The 14,456-nt window shown below is 38.8% G+C and overlaps 1 protein-coding gene across 1 annotated transcript in view; it reads left to right on the forward strand.

The window, feature by feature from the left end:
- The window catches only part of OSTF1 (osteoclast stimulating factor 1), a 55,243-nt gene that overhangs the window by 19,504 nt on the left and 21,283 nt on the right, over nucleotides 1-14,456 (forward strand). Inside the window, exons 2-3 of the mRNA XM_005683787.3 lie at nucleotides 7,112-7,158; nucleotides 13,934-13,984. Of these exons, the coding sequence (XP_005683844.3) occupies nucleotides 7,112-7,158; nucleotides 13,934-13,984 (98 nt within the window). The remainder of the gene's footprint in view (nucleotides 1-7,111; nucleotides 7,159-13,933; nucleotides 13,985-14,456) is intronic.

A 14,456-nucleotide genomic window follows, 5' to 3' on the forward strand; every position in this document is an offset into this window, starting at 1 on the left:
GAGCTGACCATCCTGTTTATGGGCGTTGGAGCCCACAAAGCCCATGGGAGCCCCATGTTGACCTAACAGAGCACAGCTGTTTCCTTTCACCCCAGCAATGGAAGTGATGGCCTTGACTCCTGGATACTATCACATAGGCTCCTTCTGTTCTGTTTTCAAACAGAAAACATCCTGTTTCATCATGCTTGTTGAATAGAATAATTTAAACATGCCTTGTGGAAATAATATTAATACTTTTACTTACCCTGAGACTTTTTTTTCCCATACCCACATGATATAAAGTAAGAAGAGTAATACACCCTACTTGTGCTTAGTTACTCAGTCGTGCCCGACTCTTTGCAGTCCTTTGGACTATAGCCCACCAGGCTCCTCTGTCCATAGGATTTTTCAGGGAAGAATACTGGAGTCAGTTGCCATTTCCTTCTCCAGGAGATCTTCCCAATCCAGGGACAAACCTGGATCTCCTGTGTCTCCTCCACTGCAAGCAGATTCTTTACCTGCCAAGCCACTGGGGAAGCCCAGTACTCCCTGTGTTCACTTAGATAAATGTGAGGAATATATGTATAAAATAAGTTCTTATTTTTCTGTAATTTTCCCTTTCTCAAGTAATTTTCTTCCTGTTTCTTTTCGGTTGGTTATAATTATTTAAAATGGTAAGAATATCTGCTTTGGGGGTGATAAGAGAATATTATATTTTATATGTTAGCTGAATTTTGAGATTTATAAAATAAAAGAATATCACCCATTCCTTAGAGTCCTGTAGCAAATCTCTTAACTTGATCAGGTAGTCTGGAGTAGTGGCTTTCACAATTTTTTTTTGACCTCGACCTCCAGTAAGAGATGTATCTTTTACTTAGTGACCTGGTACATTCAAAAACGCACATGCAGAGCCACACAGATACGTATGAGCATAGGGGTTCACAGAAATTTACCTTCGCCTCAAATTTCTTCCCAAACCTGCCATTCAGCTTTGGGTGACTGACCACATGGTGAAATGCATACTTCATTGTCATATTTGGCACACCTTGTATTTTATCAAGGATGGTAGATTGCTTAGGTATTCCTCATGCCATGCCAGTGATGCAAGCTAGGCATGTCATTTGGATTTATTGTTTTCTTAATGTTTACTTTGAAAGACAGGTATATACTCTAACTTTAATTTAGTTCCGATATCCTCTTTGTACTTTATATTTGAAAATTCTCTCAGTCAACTGAAAGTATAAGTGTACTTATTGGAGAATAAAATATTGTGGTAATTAACGATGATTGTGAGGCTATGGATTTTAAATGTCCAAATATTTTTATATAAATAGTTAAGATCATAGGTGTGAAATGACATTGGTGAGAGAATATGATTCCTAATAATTTGGGGGAAACCGCTGTCTCTCTGTGGGATTGTTTTCAGTGAAATTGCATCCCCAGCATTAGGCAAATCTTTAAGCCCAGGAGATGAAGAGGAGGTAAGTCCTGACCCTAGTCAGTTTCTATTAGGCAGGAAGGACCTTACAAACTTTGTGGCAGAATCATCACAAACAGAAGCTACGCTGGCAGAACTAGCGCCATAATATCTTGATTTTACACAGACCTCATTTTATAGCGAATGTTTATTTAGCCTTGCAGAAACTTCATTCAGCCTACAGCTAGCAATTCTGAGGAATTATAGTTCCTGCCCTTTTATGTCAAGCTTTAAAAATGGGTCTACTAGAATTTTTAATAGTAAAACTATAATCATAATTAATTTTTGAATAAAATTTCAGATTTATATTTGTTTCCCAGCAGTTCATTCTGTAAAGGTAACATTTAGCTTTGGTAAATGTTGATTTTAATATTTGACCATTTGGCATTATGTCAAAATGTGTATTTGGTAAATTTCTAAAATAAACACTCATGTCTCTACTCATCTGTCCAGTCCCAGTGAAACAAAAGTTTCACAAAATCATAATTGGTTCCATTATGTGCAGTGTACTCTGGTCTTTTCTGTTTTATTTAGTATTTTTAAATACCACTAAGTTAGTTTTACCATCTACTAATATGTCATGATCTACAGTTTAAAAATGTTGAGACTCAGTGTACTCTGGGGATAGTAATACCATTTGAGAGGGGTCATTTTTGTATGCAACATTAGGTTGGTTTTCTTCCTCAGAATGCTTTTAGGATCCCAAAGACATGTTAAGACTTGTTAAAAAAAAATGCTACTGCCAAGTAATTTTCTGTAGTGGTTGTACCAGTTTACACGCCCACTGGTAGTGTCTGAGAATTCCAGTTGTCCTATATCCTTCTTAACACTTGGCATTGTCATTGTTTTTAGATCTAACTATCATAGTCAGTGTGTGGTAGTTATCACAGCCGTTTTAAATGAAGTCCATCTAAAATGTCTCATGCCTCCCAACATTTTTCAGCAGATTATAAACGAAATAGTCGATCTGTTAGTTCTGATGTTTTGATAGTCATTCCCTTGCTGTTTATGGTATGTTTATCCATTGTAGTGAGCTGTCACCTTTTATTACTGTCATAGTGGCTCAGACTAGCAGCTTCTCCACTCTTTCACCAACAGAGAATAAAGTAGATTAGAAATTTTGTGTTTGGGTTTATAAGCCCCAAGTCCTTCTAAGTGCTGCTTCAGAGCCTTAGTGGTGCAACAATATGTATTCTTTTTGCAGACCCCAGAAACAGCATATTTTCTTATCTGTTGCCTGTTCAGGTCAATTACTTCAGGTCAGTTAATTCAGCCTCAATTACTCTGGACAAGGATTAGTTTAGTGAAGTTGGAGAGTGTGGATGAGGGGAGCAGGGACAGTCAGCTTAACTCCAGAGGAAAACAGTGTTTGGCTGATGATTAGTAGATTCAGCTCTTTACTATGGGCCTGGGTGAGGTTTCAGAGAAAAGAGAAGGGAGTGCCTAGCAAGGTAAGGAGCCAGCCACTGTTGGTGTCATGGGAATTTGCTCATCTTGCTTATGTTAGGAGGCCAGCCCTACTGAAATCCTTAGTACCATTCACATGCTAGTTCATGTTTATGAGAGTCACATAAAGCATCAGGCAAAAGATTGGGCCCATTTCCAGTCTTAATTCAGGATGAATTCACATGTTATCTTCTTGGCTCCACTTTCTCCCTTTGTGGCATGTAACCAGACTTCCTTGAGAAAATGATCAAGAGGGAGGGCACCTGAAGAAAGCATCTAATTTAGCCTCTTGGCAATATACAAGAACACAACTATTTTGCATTGTGAATCCGCCTTCATTAAATATGTTTGGAATTGATCAGCATTATGATTTATTAAGATTTTTTTTCTTTGATGTCTGCAAAGACCATACCGAGCTTCCCAGGTGCCACTAGTGGTAAAGAATCCACCTGCCAATCCAGGAGATGTAGGAGATGTGGTTTTGATCCCTGGGTCAGGAAGATCCCATGGAGGAGGAAATGGCAACCCACTCCAGTATTCTTGCCTGGAAAGTTCCATGGACAGAGGAGCCTGATGGACTACAGTCCATGGGACTGCGAAGAATTGGACATGGCTAAGCCACTGAACACACACACACACAAGAACAATACTATAGAAATACAGAGTACCCTGATTTTTTTCCCTTCATTCCTCTGTGTAATCCTGTACACCTAGAGAACATTGCACACAGTTGAGTTAAACATGATGTAAGAATGATCAGTGAGTTAAGTCTTATTAATTGGCATTTTCTTGAAAGGCTCTACCCACGATTGGTAAACTGTAATCATGAAAGTCATCTGCTCTTCCTCTTTATGGTATTCTTTCATAACCTCTGCCTGTTCTTTGTATTCTTTTGTTTCAACTTGACTCAGCCTTGAGGATGGAATAAATTAAGGCCTCGGACTTTTATGATATATGGGTTCAAAGGGATCCTTACAGGGCTAATTCTCAACATTAAAATTGAGTAAAAGATTTGTATGTGAAAATGTTTTCTGCAGCATTACATGAAGAGAACATTCCCTCATGTGATGGCCTGAACAGTTGCCTGATGCTGTCTGCTTAGTATAGAGATGAATAAATCTCCAACTTTCTTCTTAGTTGTATACATTTTATAGTAAGACAGTCATAAAAGATACAGTTACAAAGAATCATCAGCTTAGGCACACTCCGTTTTATTTTTCTCCAGGTTTTAAAATTTAAGCTCATTGACATTGGATTTTGTTCCCAAAGTCAGCCATCATTTGTCTCATCACTGCCTTGCCCTCAAAGGAGCAAGAAAGTTCTGTCATTATTAATTTTGGTCACTAGCATATGCTTCTTTGTGTAACTTCTCTTTGGAAAGTTTGATGTAATCAAGACAGTTAATCTTCCCTTAGACAGTTAGGTCAGCAGAAAATATTTCTCCTTCCATTTAATGTTTGCTTTCTTAGACCTAAGGATATGTGGGTGAAAAACAAACTCCAAATGAAAAAGAGTTTTCACTTTTGCTTCTGGAAGTGGCACTAGAGTTCAGATTGCAAAAATAATGTTTTTTTTGCAGCCACACTAAGTAACAGGGGATTTGAGCAGCTCTTCTATATTAAGGTGTTTAAAAGAAAGAGTGATTTCCGTACCTCTGTGCCTCCAGTGAAAGTATCTTTTTTGTTTTCATTGATAATAAAAGTAGTACACGCTACTTTTATTAGTAGCCATGAATTTAAACCATGTATGTAAAGTAGAATGTGAAGATTCCCATAATTGGTGTTTCCAGTCAAGATGTGTGTGGTCAACATAAATGGATGGTACTTGGCATACTGTTCTATAACTTGTTTTCTCCCACTGAATGTTTTACAGGCTTTTTGCCACGTCAGTGTCTGTGAGTCTGTCTGAAGCATTCTTTTTAAATGACTCTATCAGGTGGATGAATTGGAGTTGATTTATGTAGTCCCCTCTCATCACTTCTCATTTTCTCGTGTTCTAGACTCGTGTTGTTCAAAATGCTAGCCACCAGCCACTTGTGCCAGTTTAACTTAATTCAGATTAAGTGGTGTGTAAAAATCAGTTCCTCAGTCACATTAGCCGTATTTCATGTGCTCAGTAGCTCTGTGTGAGTAGCACAGATAGAGAGCTTTCCCATCATTATGTAAAAATGTATTAGACAGTGCTATTCTAATCTGTTGGTTTTCAGACTTCTTTTTGAGTGCATGTTGCTTTCTTTTATTCATCTATTCTTCATCCCTTCAATAAATAATTATTAAGTAAGTGCCTCCTATGTGCCAGGCATTGTGCTAGGTACTTCGATATACCACGCATAAAACACTTGCCCTCATAAGGCTTAATATTGTATCACTGACAGGTTTTAACTGCTTCCGATAATGTATTTTTGGTTTAGTCGCTAAGTCACGTCCAACTCTTGCGACCCAATGGACTGTAGCCTGCCAGGTTCCTCTGCCCATGGGACTCTCCAGGCAAAAATACTGGAGTGGGTTGCCATTCCTTTCTCCAGGGGATCTTTCTGACCCAGGGGTTGAACCGGGTCTCCTGCATTGCAGGTAGAGTCTTTACTGTCTGAGCCACCAGGGAACCCCTATATGTATTCTATATCATGCTGTTATATTTAAAACATGTTAAAATACGAATGAAAACAAATAAGATAAAAATGTACAAAACTCCACTGTAAAAATTTTTTTATTGGGATGTAGTTGATTTATGGGTTTCCCAGGTGGCCTAGTAGTAAAGAATCTGCCTATCAAGCAGGAGGCAAAGGTTTGATCCCTGGGTGGAGAAGATCCCCCAGAGAAGGAAATGGTAACCCAGTCCAGTATTCTTGCCTGGGAAATCCCATGGACAGAGGAGCCTGGCAGGTTACCGTCCATGAGGTCGCAAAGAATGGGATGTGACTGAATGACTAAACAGCAGCAGCGGCTGATTTTGACGTTGTGTTGCTTTCAGGTGTACAGAAAGTGAATCTGGTATAAATATACGTATATCCACTTGTTTTTGGATTCTTTTCCCATATAGGCCTATACAGAGTACTGAGTAGAGTTCCCTCTGCCACACCGTGGTCCTCATTAGTTATCTTTTTAAAATGTACATAATTTCTGAAGTAGTCTTTCTGTGTCCTACCGTGGGAGCCGCTGTTCCTAATGGTGCTCTTGGACTAGGCGGTTATCTCTAAAGGTTATTCCAGTACTGAAATTGAACTGTTGTCACATTTTAAGTAGGTCTTTGGTTTTTATATTTGTAGGCTTTTCCCTATACTATTTGCATTTGTTCTTATAAATTTATTTAGCAAGAATTTATTAAGTTCATACCATATGCCAGGTAGGTGCCAGGAGATTGAACAGGTCAGGGTTCCTGCCCTCACATGAGACAGGCTCTCACATCAGTTATTTCTGATACCAGGTATTATGGAAATGCAGTGAAGGGACATATAAAAAGGGAGATGGCTTGGCAGAACAGAAGATGTGTGCTGTTTTGTTATGTACTCAGTTGCTCAGTTGTGTCCAACTCTTTGCAGCCCCCTGGACTGTAGCCCGCCAGGCTCCTCTGCCCGTGTAATACTGGCGTGGGTTGCCATGCCCTCCCCTAGGGGATCTTTCCCATCTAGGGACCAAACGCATGTCTCTTGCATCTCCTGCATTGGCAGGTGGGTTCATGGTTTGGCAGAACAGAGGATAGTTCTCATGAACATGACTCTTTTGTGGATTGCACTCTGTTGTGGGACTTAATCATAGATTTTTCCAACAGGTAGTTTTTTTCTTCCTGGTATTTCCTTTTTCTTGGAAAATATAAAGTCATGAGCCATTGATTTAAGAATATGTAATTACTGTTAATTTTCCCAGTAAGTATCTTTATGTTAAACTGTTACCTTTGGGTTTTTAAACTTAGATCTTCAGGTTGGAAAGGCTTTACATAGGATAGAAGCTAAGTACAAATAATTAGGTAGCTCCTATTGTTTGAGAGAGGGAAGCAAAAATCACCCCCCCAGAGGTGTATTTATTCATACTTTCATTTAACAAATATTTAAGAAAATACCTTCTATGTAGAAAAAACATTTAATTCCAAAATAATTTATCAAGAGGCTTTTAGTTAGGGAATTCTGAAGAATATGAAAGGTAATAAAAACTATTCACCAAAAATTAAGAAATGAAAAAACTGATCATGTGTTTTTTGTTTCCTTTCTTTTAGGGCAAGTTAAAGTGTTCAGAGCTCTTTATACGTTTGAACCCAGAACTGTAAGTATATCGGTCCCAATATTGACATAAAGGGACTTCCCTGGCAGTCCAGTGGTTAAGACTCTGTGTTTTCACTGCAGGGGACACAAGTTTGATCCCTGGTCAGGGAATCCAGCATGCCACAGGGTGTGACCAAAAAAAAAAAGATACAAAAACCGAAGGTGATTTCATTTAGATATTTCCTTTTGTCCTAAATGGCCATGACCTGCTTCAACCCTTCAATTGACTATGGACAGAGTCCCATGTGGTTCGGCCCCCTTCCAAGTCCTCCTGTCCTCTGCTTCTTCCTCTTGGTGGGTTATTCCAGTCTAGATTTGGTGTGCAGCAAGGAGATCCAACCAGGCCATTCTGAAGGAGATCAGCCTTGGGATTTCTTTGGAAGGAATGATGCTAAAGCTGAAACTCCAGTACTTTGGCCACCTCATGCAAAGAGTTGACTCATTGGAAAAGACTCTGATGCTGGGAGGGATTGGGGACAGGAGGAGAAGGGGACGACAGAGGATGAGATGGCTGGATGGCATCACTGACTCTATGGACGTGAGTCTGAGTGAACTCCGGGAGTTGGTGATGGACAGGGAGGCCTGGTGTGCTGCGATTCATGGGGTAGCAAAGAGTTGGACGTGACTGAGCGACTGAACTGAACTGAACTGAGAACTCACCCCTGACCTTTTTCTAAACTTATGGCTCTGCACCCCTCTAAACTCTGATTACACCCTTCCTCTTCCATAAAGACTTTTTGATCATCCCCCAGTGGAGTGAGATGTCTCTCCCTGATCTGAATTCTACACTTGGCTTGAAATCCTGCTCATCAGCACAGTGTCTAGTGGGGAGAACACAGGGCTTTCAAGCTGCCAGTAGCGTTAGGACGCACTCTGCCTCTTTTAACAGCTGTGTGACCTGTTACATTCGGAAATTACCTAACCTCTGTGCTTCAGTGTACTTTTCTATAAAGGGAAAGTAATAATAATAATTTCATAGGATTTTAGTGAGAATTAAGTGATATTATTGTGTAAAGCTGCTATTAAGGAGTCATTGTTACTATTAGAAGGAGTAGTGATTTCTATATTCATAGACTCTTGTTGTTCAGCCACTAAGTCGTGCCCAGCTCTGTGACCCCATGGGCTGCAGCACGCCAGGCTTCTCTTTCCTTCAGTATTCCTGGAGTTTGTTCAAACTCATATCCATTGAGTTGGTGATGCCATCTAACCATCTCATTCTCTGTCTCCCCCTTCTTCTCTTGCCCTCAGTCTTTCCCAGTTTCAGGGTCTTTTCCAATGAGTCAGCTTTTCACATTAGGTGGCCAAAGTATTGGTGCTTCAGCTTCAGCATCAGTCCTTCTAATGAATATTCAGGGTTGATTTCCTTTAGGATGGACTGGTTTGATTTCCTTTCTGTCCAAGGGACACTCAGGAGTCTTCTTCAGCACCACAGTTTGAAAAAAGCATCAGTTCTTTGGCACTCAGCCTTCTTTATGATCCAAGTCTCCAGCACTCTTAACACGTATTTTTGATTGGTTGATATATTGACTACTTTAATTCAACTGTAGTTCTACTCCAAGATGGACTCTCTACTGCTTTTTAAGTCTTAGTTATTATCAAATGCACAGGAGAAAATAGACATTTAATTCATTGCATGCTAAATCGTGTTCAACTCTGTGTGGCCTTATGGACCATAGCCTGCCAGGTTCCTCTGTCCATGGGGATTCTCCAGGCAAGAATACTAGAATGGGTTGCCACGCCCTCCTCAAGGGAATCTTCCCAACCCAGGGATCGAACTTGCATCTCGTGGGTTCTTTACCACTAGTGCCACATGGGAAGCCCATTTAACTCATTAGGGTCTTTGCTTTTGGCCACACCACACAGCCTGCTGAACTTCCCCAACCAGGGATTGAACATGTGCCCCCTACATTGGAAGTGTGGCATCTTAGCTACTGGACCACCAAGGAAGTCCCTAACTCATTAGGTTCTTTGAATATTCCCCATTTAAAATGCTATTTTTAATATCCATGGTCCTGAGGATCCTGGAATTAGCGCAGTGCTGCTAATTCATTCTGTATGTACTAGATGGTCATTAATGACTACCCCATGCCCTGCTGGCCCCACACTCTGCTCCTCTCCATCTCCCTTCAGTCCAGATGTTAATGGGGGAGACATCTGGCTGAGCAGGTAACCCCTAGGTCTTAGGGGGTCTTCCTGACTGGTTAAGTGCCCGTGCTTTACCAGTTGTTCAGTATTTTGAACGTCATCCCAGAACTGGGTTAGTCTTACATTCGTTTTCTGAATGAGAATTTCTGTTGGAAAAACCCAGTTTGGTCTCTCTCCCCTGAAACCAAGTAGCTGTCTTCTCTAGTGGGATCAGTGTACCCCAAGTATATCCTAAACTCACCTGAAAGTCACTGAGACAAAGCAAGTTGGAAGGGCTGAGCTGTGAGACCATCGCTGACATGTGCAACACCCCAGGAAGACCTGGGTCCAGTTTTTGCTATTGTAGTACTCTCAGGAGTAGGCACAGCAATGCCCCACTTTCTTGGTGAGCCACTGAACAAGTAGGACACTGGAAGCTTGTTGCTCCTGGTTCTTCTGGCCAGTCTGTTTCTTCTCTGTCTTGATCGAAGGTAAGGTAGTCCTGGCGCTACCCAGCCCTGTTTGGTTCTTATTTCTTGCCCAACCCTCAGTCTGATAAACCACCATATAGAGGTCCTGCAAGACTGGATAGACCAGTGTAAAGTTGCACTGATGCAGAGAGAGCAGCATTTCCTATGTGCTGGATTTATGTTGATTTCTTCAAGGAAACCAGTAGGACCCACCTCTATCATATAGTGCTTGCTGGGCTCCTCTAGGTTTACAGCACTATCTGTAGTGGAAGGAGCCCTAGAATGGGATTCTAAAAGCTAAAGTAGGAGCCCAGCCCCACTGCTCACAAACCGTGTGATTTGTGGCAAGTTCTTGAACCTCTCCGAGCCTGCTTGTGAGATGGAGATTATACCCATGACCCAGCCCTGCCTTAATGGATTGTTGTAAGGATCAAATGAGATTAAGTACGCTTTGCAAGTACAGGGTACTACTGTTGATTTTGCTGTATTGCATTATGTTGGGGTAGGGTAGGGAGAAACAAGAGAATTTCCACAGCCATTGCCTTTTATCCTGGTCATGACACCATGGCAACCAGTAATGGCTAGGCAAGACACTCCAGTATGACAGAAAGCAGAAGTGGCAATGAAGGACAGGGACTCCAGAATCTGCCTGTCATGGTTCAAGTTCAGTGTCTACTATGTATCTGCTGTATGGCCTTGGACAAGCTTCTCAGTTCTAATGTGATGATAAGAATAGCACCCACTTCGCAGTGTTGCTGGTGAGATTATAAGTGTCCAGATCAGTGCCTGGTACATGGTAGTACTATAAAGTGCTAAATGAAAGCATCTGTAGTAAATTTGATTTTTTTTCTTTTATTAATTCCCAGGGTTCCAGATTGACAGAAGTGAAAAAATTTTAAAAGAATGTCACACTTTCCAAAAATTTTCATAAAATATATATTTGTGTAAACCAAGAAAATTAATGCCTTGAGAATTATATGTTACCAAGAATATATGGAACAGGAACAAGGATATACATTACCAAGTTTGTACTCATCCCCATAACATCCCAGTGGCCAACAAGTAACTTGTTCTAATACCTTGTGGTTTTTCAAGGAGAAAGGAAAAAAAGAATATGGTTAAAAACTAAAGAATAAACTAGAAATAGAGAAGTGCTTACTTGATTGTGTCACTCTTTTCCCATCATATTCCATGAATATGATGCCAGGAATTTAAAAGTAGATCCGCATTGAACAGTTTACATTAAGTGTCCCGCAAGTGGTTTCTTAATGGAAAATATGAATATTGGAGATAAAAATCTAACTTTTAAAACCATGAAATTGCCTTGTTGTCTATACTGCCAGCAGTCTGAAGAGTTTGATAGAGCACCTCCTTAGCTCAGTTAGGAAAAACTGCTCCTAGTTTCTTTGCAAGAAGATATTTTACTCTTACTAAAGAGTAGCATCGTGTGCTGGGAGCTATTGATTAAAAAGAAAGTAAACCATCCATTCTCTTTTCTCTGGATGAAAAATAGCAAGACTTTTTCTACCTGACTGAAATTGACTGCCTGTTGTTGCTGCCTTAGTTGAAAAACAAGTCTGATTTAATACATGGCTGAGGCAGATACCGCTACTGAACAGCATTCATTAATTTAAAATCTGAAATAGCACTGGAAGTTTTGAAATGACTGTACTTGGTGACATTTTTCAAATCATGCATTATACCAAACCATGAATGACAATAATCATTTGAGACCATACAATTTAAAATATTGAGGTAAAATTCACATAAAATTAACCACTTTAAAATAAACAATTCAGTGACATTAGTACAGTCACAATGTTGGGGAGCTGTCACCTCTGTCTAGTTCCAAAATATTTTCATTACCCCCAAGGAAAACCCTGTACCCATTAAATGCTTACCTCCCACTCTTCCAGGCTTTATTCCTTTTTATGATGAAGACTAATTACAGGGACTCGTGTGTGTGTGTGTGTGTGTGTGTGTGTGTGTGTGTGTGTGTCTGTGACTGTGTGTTCTTTGTTTCTTTTTAAGTCATTTGTTTGGTTCTTTCTTAAAATGTGCCTTTTGTTTCAAAGGTGAATGATCTTATTAAGTGTGGAAATTTAGGCAAACTTGACCTTTGTGATTTTAGAAGGTCAGAACTGTCGGTAGAGATGACTCTGTCACTTAAACGTAAGCACTGATTGAGGAGGATTCATTATTAGACATAAGTGGGCAAGGTTAACTTCTATTCAAGACATTGAAGTCTTTCAGAACTCTTAGAAACTCAGAGTTTCTCCAAAACATGTGAAGTTTTCACATATACCCTGTTTTCTTTACTCCCTTACATTCTGCTTTTTTCTCTCCTCCCATTCTTTACTGTCATCTGAAGGAGAGTGAGTCTATTCAGATTGCCAGCGAAGGCCAATCTTACTGTTGTAGGGTGGCCGCTGTGTCCTGCCGGGGATGCTGTGGTGGAAAGTGAGTTCTCTTTCTGGCCTCTGACAAGTAAGCCAGTTTGCAGTAGGGAACTCCTAAAGTAAATAGTTTGTTTCTCTAATGACTTATTATTTCCATCACACGTTGGTTGTAATATTGAGCATAGATCATCAGAGCAGTTTAGAGAAAGATTAGAGAAAATCTTAGAAGGCTTTACTCTTTTTCTTCTAAATGTCTATTTGCAGTAATTTTAAAATGTATGCCATTGATCTACATAGGTTCAGTTGATTTTGCATAGATACACTGTGTGTAAGTCTAGTCTCTGCAGATCGAAGTATAAATTCAACAAATGTTTCAGGAAGTGCTTTCTAGAGGAACTCAGACATTTTTTGGTTTCCTTAATCATTTGCTGTTTTATATATGAATGCATATTGCATCTAAATATTTATGAATTGTGGTTGCTTAAAGCATGATATACTATTCATTTATATTCAAGGAAAATAAAATGATAATAGATATAATCTCTGAAACTAAATAAACTACTGGTGCAGAGTCACATTTACTGCCCAAGTCTGCAGCTAAGAGAGGAGATAAACAAAAGGAAAATGAGAGTGAAATAAAATTTGTTTCACTAGCATAATTGTTATTTGTATGGAATAGTAACCATAATCAGAAATATCAAAGCCTTTAAAAAATATTTTTCACATCAAAATTATGAAAGTAGTGCATGCTCATGATAGAATTTTATGCATAATTTTGATCTTATCCTGTGTAAAATTTTGTGCCCTACATTTTTCACTCAATATGGTAATGTAAACATTTCCCAATATATGAAACTTGCCCTCAATAGATATTATATATATATGTGTGTGTATAATTTTTTTTTTTTTTTTTGGTTGTGTGGCTTGCAAGATCTTAGTTCACTGACCAGGGATTGACCCTGGGCCATGGCAGTGAAAGCACTGAGTCCTAACCACCCGGGAACTCCCTAGACATCATTTAATTTAATAAAGTTATGCTGATAAATGTTATCTACTGATGGGAAAAAGAAGATGTTTAATCAAAGTGCCTGGCTTTATTCAAAGAGTTTGGTTGGTCCAAAAGCACATATTGTCCATGTAATCAATTAACCCCTTAGAACTGCTTATGGTCCAGACTGAGTTACTGCTTCATATCTTTCAGGTCTTTAGCCTTATTAATGGTTGAATTGTGTATTAACAGTTCTCATATATGAGATGTTCATTCCCTCTGAGCATGAAGAGATAAAGTATTAGTTTTCTCAAAATAAGTGGCTAGTGATGTTGATATGAAAATGTTTAGATTTGAAGCCTAATCATTTAGGAGAGAGCCAAACTTCTAGCTGTTTTTCATGGCTTTAATTGTAGACATTGATCCTTTTATGAAAATATATATATCACCATTTGAAAATTTTACAGTAAGAAACTTTTATTAATAATCCTGTTTTGGCATAAAAACACCTTTCTTTTATTGTGCAGGAAGATAAGATGTGTGTGTGTGTGGAGCTGGGAATTCTTATTTGTTATATTAATTCTTTGAAGCTTCTCATGGGAAGATTCACCTTCTTATGTTAGTTTGTTAATAATGTTTTGTTATGTGGTTTATGTGCAGATTTAAGTATGTAAAAATCTATGCTGCCTATAAGGATATTTTAGGATTTGGAGTTTGTGTAATTATTTTCATGATTGTGTTCTAATTCATGAAAAAAATTGCATAGAGTAAAACTTAAAATTTTTTTTTCTTCAGCCAGATGAATTGTACTTTGAAGAAGGTGATATTATCTACATTACTGACATGGTAAGCCCAGTTAATATTTTTTCATACCATGCATGAACTAAAGATATAAAAGACTATTTTTCAGTACATTATTTACATGTACAGCTTTATAGAAATACATACACCCAAGTCGATTCACTTAACACAATTTGTAATAGCATAAGATTGGAAGTAAACCTTATGTCCATCAGTAGGAAAATAGTTGAGTGAACTTTGCTGTATATACAAAGAAAGTATTCTTCAGCCATAAAAAGGAGTGAGGAATATCTCTATATAATATTATGGGGTAATTTAAGTGAAAAACAGCAAGGTGAAAAAATTGTAGATAGTGTGCCTTTTCTTATCTAAGAAAGGATGAGAGGATATATGTATACTTATTTTCCTCAATTTAAAATAAAAACTCAATGGAAGAGTTATACATTTTTAAAAAGTAGTTTCCTCTCTGAAAGGAAAGGGAAATAGAATAGAGGAAATATATAGACAGAATAAAGAC

Source organism: Capra hircus, chromosome 8 (genome assembly GCF_001704415.2).
Source record: "Capra hircus breed San Clemente chromosome 8, ASM170441v1, whole genome shotgun sequence".
NCBI classification, from domain to species: domain Eukaryota; kingdom Metazoa; phylum Chordata; class Mammalia; order Artiodactyla; family Bovidae; genus Capra; species Capra hircus.